The sequence below is a fragment of the Ambystoma mexicanum genome, chromosome 9 (assembly GCF_040938575.1).
Source record: "Ambystoma mexicanum isolate Mex_15411 chromosome 9, UKY_AmexF1_1, whole genome shotgun sequence".
NCBI classification, from domain to species: Eukaryota; Metazoa; Chordata; class Amphibia; order Caudata; family Ambystomatidae; genus Ambystoma; species Ambystoma mexicanum.
Genome location: NC_090931.1, coordinates 584,205,541 through 584,213,226, shown reverse-complemented (window position 1 = coordinate 584,213,226; position 7,686 = coordinate 584,205,541). Strand labels below are relative to the sequence as shown.

The following is a 7,686-nucleotide window of genomic DNA, read 5'->3' as shown; positions in this document are numbered from 1 at the left end:
CCCAGTGTTTCCTGTTCCTACCACCTTTGGCCCCAATAACCGGTCAGCAAGTCTTTCTATCTTCTCTGACTGGTGCTTGGGGACGGAGGTATACTAATCCACGTGGACCTCAGATCTTGACACCTCCACAACCTGTTCAGAATGTCCTTCAAACTCACCCCATTGTAAGAAGCTCACTGCTTCCCGTCAAATCTGATTTCTTATCTATTGTACTTTTGTGATCAAAAGAGCAAGGTTCTTCTTGTATATAAATAAATAATACATACAATGGCTACAGATTCTTCCATGGAAGGGTGGACTGCCACATTTGGCGAGCTCACTATTCACGGAAAATGGAGTCCATCGGAAAAGTATTTCCACATAAACTATCTGGAGCTATTTGCTCTAACTCCAAAATCATTCCAGCTTATTATAAAAAACAAGACTGCCCTCCTCAGATCAGACAGTTCCACTGCAATGTACTATGTCAGCAAGCAGAGGGGAACAAAGTCTCCATCTCTATGCAGACTTGAAGTGGAGGTATGGAATTGGGCTATAAATCAGGGCATTCATCTCAAAACTGTTTACTTACCAGGAGAAGAGAATTCGAAAGCGAACAGGCTCAGCAGGCTGGGAACCACCTCGTACGAATAGGAACTGAACCACATAGCGCTCAGCAGGGTTTTCAGTTCTTGGAGACATCCACATGTGGACCTTTTTGCCACAAGGGAGAACACCAAATGTCCTTGATATGCCTCTTGGACAGGTCAAGGCAGAGATCTCTGGGGAATGCTTTCCAGATCCCCTGGGATGGGCTTTGGTGTTATGCATTACCCAACCCCCTTAATTCAGAGGGTCATTCGCAAGCTCTAGGACTCATCGAACTGGACACATATATTAATAGCCCCTCAATTACCTGCCAGAGTATGGTACTCAGATCTCCTACATCTGGCTCAGAAAAGTCACGGTCATTTGCAAACAAACCAACTTCACCTTTTAACGCAACAGGGAGGATATGTGATTTACCGTGCCCTGGGCAGGTTAGCCCTCAGGGTTCTGGTTCCTGAAGAATAAACCCTAGGAGACCTATGACATTTGCAGCATAATTTAGAGATAATTAAAAAAGCTTGAAAAGGATCAACCAGGTCCCAGTATAGAAGTAAATTGTTGCTGTTTTTCTTCTGGACAACAATGTCGACCCATTGGAGTGTTTTCTGGACTATGTCCTATATTTCACGACACATCTTTCCCAGTCAGGGGCACGGGTGCATACCTGTCGACCCTAGTTAGCTGCCGTTGGCACATATAAAAATGTGGACGAACTACTGCTATCATCAGTTAACCCTGTGATCAAGAGACATTTACAGCACTGACTCTGATGTATCCACCTATCTCTTGTCCTCATTCAGTGTGGGACTTCAATATGATTGAAGTCCCACTTGGCGGCACTGGTGCATAAACCTTTTGAGCCAGTGTCATCCACTGATATTCATCTAGTCACGTGGAAAACTCCAATTTTGGCAACGTTGACTTCTGCTCGCAGAGTTAGTGAAATTCAGGCATTAGCTGAAAAGGAGCCATACACAGTGTTCCATAAAGACAAGGTGGTTCTGAGAATTCATCCGGGTTTCTTGCGTAGGGTCATCTCATCCTTCCACCTCAACCAGGATATAATGCTTCCCCCTTTCTTTCCAGATCCCACATCTGAGGCTGATAAAGTTTGCCATTGTCTAGATCTTCGTAGGGCATTCCAATTCTATTTGGACTGGACCAAAGATTTCAGAAAGTCAGAAGCCTTTTCGTTTGTTTTGAAGCCTCCTCTTCATGGTCACACGCTTCCAAAGCTTCCATAGCCAGATGGATGGTAGCAGCTATTTCAAATTAAGCGGTAAACAACCACTGACATAAATACAAGCACGTGCTATCAGGTATAAGGCCACAGTGGTCGCTATTCCAAAGCAAGTGCTCTGGGACGTCATAAGTAAGGTGGCCACATCGGCGTGTCCTTCGTCCTTCTGTAAACATTACTGCCTCGACACCAGTGCAAAGTCCTATGCAGCCTTCGGACAGGTAGTAGTAAAAAATCTATTATCCAATAGTTCATGGAAAATTGGTCCTCCTCCCTGAGAAATGGTGCGTTGGAATCACCCCTACAGTATGGGGAAAGGGAACGGGAAGTAGGAGTAATAAAAGTTACAGTAGTAACTGAAGTACTCCATAGTCCCCTTTCCTCCATACAGCCCACCAATCATACCCCTAATTAATTGATCTAGCAGACTAATCCATCTCAGGTCCAATACTAGAAAGGGGACTGAGGTGATGCGCCAGATGGGAGGTGCTAGCGGGGCGTGGTTATGCCTGTGGCCGCACCCTAAATTTAAATGTGAAATTGCATTTGTTTGCTATACAAAATGGTTCTGGTCCCGTCCCTGTACCGAGTTCCCCCATACAGTATGGAGGAAAGAGGACTATGGGCTAGGAGTACTTCAGTCACTACTGTGAGTAGCTTTTTTATTGACAAAGCCTTCATGAAATCACTTGTAAAATCTCAAGAGATTGTTATAGTAAGTATTTGCAACTGGTGTGCCACAGTACCCCAGCAGAAGGTACTTCAAGATTACAGACACTAGCAAATCCAGGGACTCTCCATTTCACACAGACATGCACAGAACTGATTTACCTTGTCTTAAAAGGCTTTTAGCAGCATTAGATCCTCAAGAGTTTGTGTTGCTTCTGGTCTGCAGTACATACTGAACCCATATGTCTCCCAAGTCTACGAAGGACGAAGGATCATTTGCACAGTTGCACTTAAACTGTGCAACTCCCTACCTTTTAAATGAGATACATCTATGAACTTAGAAGGTTCAGAAAATATGGAGAACCTGTCCCTCTACTCTGTTCCGTAATGAATCCTGAATAACCAATAATCATTCAGATGGAATTCAAGTTCAAGCAATGGGTGCATGATATACAGTACTAATGTTATTTTACTTTCAGTAGTGTGTACACCTTTGCTATGGGTTGTGTGCTTGATTAAATGTCAATGTGAACTGGTGAAATATTATTGTGGATATCTTTATAAATGGTCAAATATACTTATTTGCAGGTACAAAGGAAAAAAGCAGGCTAATGATAAAGAAGCATTGAACAAAATTGATTGCACGTCTCCAAAGAAAAGATCTGATTTTATTTCTGATAGTGAAATGCTTCAGGGTCATATGAGTACTATGCTAATCCCCCATCAGCAAAGAGTTCCTGATCAATATAAAATATCATATCAACCAAGGGCAGTACCAGCGCAGAAATGGACATCAACATTGTGGCCTAATAAACCTAGTACCACAGCCAGCATGCCACAGAATCAAAAGCCATCATATACATTCAAACTTAATATTCAAAAAAGCAAAACTAATGAAATACAATGTGTAGTTCCAGAAACCGAAAAGAGTCAGGTAACATTTTACATTCTTATCTACCAAATGTAGAGGCTACTGTGAAGCTGCTTGTAATTACATTATTCCTCAGTGTTTGCCGATAGGTGCATGAGAACTGTACATCCTAATTATTGTATTCAATGAATGCATCTGAAATGGGCAGAGCAATACATACCAGTGTGACTCCCATTCTCAGAACTGAATCACTTCAGTAGCCATCAAGGTCTTTTGGCTTCTTTCAATGTCAGACAGAGACAGACTGGGCTCAAGTGCTTTGCACCATACAGCCATTTTAAGCTATGTTTTGCATTATTGGTGTGTAGAGGCCACAGAGGGCCCCTCCTGCTCCCGATGTTTAGTGTTTAATTACAACATTGATCAACATTATTCTGCAGAATACCTATGTGTTTGATCCGAAATCCAGCTGTAACTTGTGCAGTTGGCTTTTGCCAGGTGTGATATTTGAGGAGATGCTCAACAATGGATAAAACATTTACGTTCTCAAACTTGTCACATAAATCCTTTAAATTCCTACTTAAACAACTATGTACCTATTTACAGCTGTGGTGGTAACATTAGCATGCAATATTTTACAAATTATGTCGTCTTTAAAGATAGGCACAGATAGTCACTTTACAGCCTTTGATGACTATATACCACTCGTGAGGTCCCAAGGGACTGCAACCAACTGTTATTGTGACCGTCAAAAAAGTTAAAATCTCTCTGAAAATCTGCCAGTTTTTACCTCCCCCAAGTGGTGGAGTAAAACATTGATAAAAGTACCCAGAAGTTTTTTACCGGAATTAAAAAAAGTACGCTACAGATAAAATCATTTTTTTTGTTATGGGGTATTTTGATAGGAGGTGTACAAATAGGCATCTGCGATGCTCAGCTTCTCACCACCTGTAAGTACTGTGAGAAACCAAAGGGTGTCTCACCTGCTAGTGCCTGGGGATCTCTCTCTCAGGTGGCCAGGGCACGGCCATCGCCTTTGGATCCAGACGCTGGGGGTGGACCAGTGCGGGAGGAACACCTGAGTGAGGGGTCTTCTGGGAGTGGGGGTGAGGCAACCGAAGGTGACACGCAGTATTCCCCCCTTTCCCATACCCATGTCCCATTCTATTTTATAGGATTCTCCAATGTCCCAACCCCCCCCTTTCTGCACAAACACTGGTCAGAGAAAGAGGGCAACTGAGAGTAAAGAGGCTATCCCTTACATATCTCATTAGACATGTCCCACTAATTGGGTCAGGCAAAGTGAGGCACTTGACTTTAATCATATACATCTGATACCCATTAGCTCTCCCCACACGGATAAAAGGCGGAACATAGAGACACACTCTAAGCAAGGTGGAACACGAGAAGGAGCAGATCTTCCGGGGCGAACCCACTGGAGAAGAACGACTGATCGAGGGACGAAAGAAAGGGGCAAGCAAACCCAGGAGATCCCTACAGGAGGTCATTGCCTCTGAACAGCCATGAAAGATATGCAGAGAAGGCCAAATCCCAGACAAGAAGACTGCATTATGTTTCAAGGATGCCAGTGACCTCCTGGGTGAACGACAGAGTTAGGGAGGTGAGGCCAAGCCTGTGGTATTAACCTTGACTCGTGAATTTAAGCCGCAAAAACAAGAAAGGAATGCACACAGACAGTGAGTTAGCAAACGACATCAAAAACCTGTGTGTGTTAAGGAAAGATTGAAGTTGCAACAGTTTATCTCACGATTGAAGGCTGCGGGCGTGTTGATGAGATGTGAAGGAAGGCAAACCTGTGGTGAACTTTAAATTACTGATAACTGTGATGCCAGTGATACAGAGTAGCGGAGTGGTCCGGCGACAGGAAATATATTGATATCTTGTTATAAAGCAGGCAAGTGGACAAACTACTTTAAGAGGAAGATTTCTATGAACATTTGTGATGGTGATACTGAACTACCAAGACCAAGAGACACTGGGCAAATAACACAAGAGTGTGAGCTGAAGTGAACGTCGAAGTCTTACTGCTGAGGTCTATAGTAAAAGCATTGCACATTCGAAAGTCTTCAACATCTGTGAAAGGTCCGAGCCCGACTGAGGTACACCGGAAGTGTGATAAGTTAGGGGAAGGGAACCCCTAACGAATGTGAATAAAGCTTGGGGAAGGCAACCACTACAAGCGCTTTGATTGCAAGGTCTGAGCCCGGCTGAGGGAAATCTATTTTGAATCAGGTACTTTTAGGTTGAAAGGTTTGAGCCCGACTGAGGAAGACCTACGTGAACATTTTGCTTACAGAGGTACGAGCCCGACCGAGGGAGACCTGTATGAACTTTTGTTGAACTGTGAAAGAACTTTTGAAAGCTAGAATAATTGGCTTTAACATGGAAGTCAAGGCGGGCCGCGATCCATGTCTTGGACTGCCTTTGTTTTGAGAACCTGAGCCAGAGTGTGCCATCCTGTTTACAGGGGCTGCCTTACTCCACGCTGTTCAACGTGGGAAGGAGAGCTGACTCAGCCACATTGATTCTTTATGTTATAACACTGACTTTCCTTTGCTTACATATTCCCCATTACACACTTTTTGTATAAAGGAGAGGGCAGGCATTAGGTTTTGTTGGTGTAGACCATTTTGATTTGACATAGACTAACTAAGACTGTATTTTCTTTATTATTTGTTGGTAGAGACAACTCCCATCTTAGCTATAGGGCAGAATAGCAGTTTCTCCAAACCCCAAAAAGATAAGAAAGGTTTTGAAACTTGTAACTCTTGTGTCAGTGTGATACTTGTGATACCATGCCTCCCTTAGAGTACCTTGTAATTTATGAAGGGGTCATGTACGACTCCTTTCTGCATTAAAAACATGTACAATTGTGGTATGATGTGCTACTGTAAAAATGTCCATGCTTGCTGTGCCAACTTAGGGTCCAGCTAGGTAAGAATATGGTTGACCCGCGCCTAATCCTGCAGCACGTAAAGGCAAAGTGTTGTTTCTTAAGGAAGCAAAAACTGTTTCTTGCATGTCTCAATGTTTTCTTAGTAGTTAGTTCAGGTGCTGTACACATACACACCATTAAGCACCATTTCATATTCTCTTGTTATATAATTTTGTACAGTAGACCATACACAATTAAATCAAGGTATTTTCACTTGCCCTAACAATCTAGTTTTCCAAATAAAAAGCCTCTAAGGTCCACCCACCCTTTATTAAAATCCTATGAAAACCGTCTTGTCATAGTATAGCTACAATTAATCTAGCTATTGTCACAGCAACTCCTTCTTAGATGCCGCCTCATCAGGCTCCGCTGATGGCTCCTGCGCATGGGCCGGTTCCTAAGGACCCCTGCCCCAATCCCTGTACTGAATTCTAAGCCAGTGACCACAGAGCCCACTTAGGAAAAACCTTCGGATACTCCAGATTTGGGTGATACTTGTGCAGCTACAGTGGACCAGTCACACAAGCAGGATTATACGGACAAAGGGAAGGCAATTTCCCTCCATCGTCTAGTTAGTTTGACAATCGCATAGCTGCCTTTACTATGTTTTTGGGCATTCTCCCAGCCTTGAGACACAAGAAAGGGTTGTGTTCTTTCAGATGTTTTGGCCCTTCATTCTGCAGACTCGTCGGTCATGCTTGTCCAAAAGAAGGTGATGTTTGTATTTACAAAGAGCTGGAAGACAGCCCGTTCTTGTGAGGTTACCAATGAAAATATTGAGACCAGATACCAGCAACTGTCATCTGATTCCCCTCAGATATCAGTCCACTCTTCACCCCCTGCTTCAGTGCTGGTAGAAGCCTTGCTGTATGGTAAGTCATCCCCCTCTTCTTCCACAGGCAATTTCTTATCGCTATGGAGAAGGATGATAGGGTCTTAGAGGGCTGTGGTCGTAAAGCTTATTCTAACTTGGTATGCAATTGAGGCAGGCTAATGCTGGTGCCTTGTTAGCCCCAGAAAATCAGTGCCTTTGGCATGAGATTGCTGATTGTTTTGCCTGATTTTCCTGAGGATAGGCATTCAGCTTTCAATCAGGCCTTGCTGAGGAAGGATAGGTTGCTCAGGATCTTTTAGGATCCTTGGTGCACCATATCAACATGGGCAGCTGTGTGATATTCAGAGGGTTTCATATGACCCACTCAGCCTAGATGCGGTCTACCCATTTTGCCCAAGACGTGCAATACCATATTTTAGATCTTCACTTTGATGCGTATGATTTATTCCATTCGTCCGAGAATGAGAAATTAAAGTTTTTAAAAAAAACGTCCTTAACTGCAAAATCCATAACTGTCCTTACAAAAC

At 43.3% G+C, this 7,686-nt stretch overlaps 1 protein-coding gene across 1 annotated transcript in view; it reads left to right on the top strand.

The window, feature by feature from the left end:
• Positions 1-2,828: 2,828 nt before the first annotated feature.
• Positions 2,829-7,686, top strand: part of SPATA22 (spermatogenesis associated 22) — a 752,003-nt gene continuing 747,145 nt past the window's right edge. The window contains exons 1-2 of the mRNA XM_069613933.1: positions 2,829-2,881; positions 3,086-3,431. Of these exons, the coding sequence (XP_069470034.1) occupies positions 2,829-2,881; positions 3,086-3,431 (399 nt within the window). The remainder of the gene's footprint in view (positions 2,882-3,085; positions 3,432-7,686) is intronic.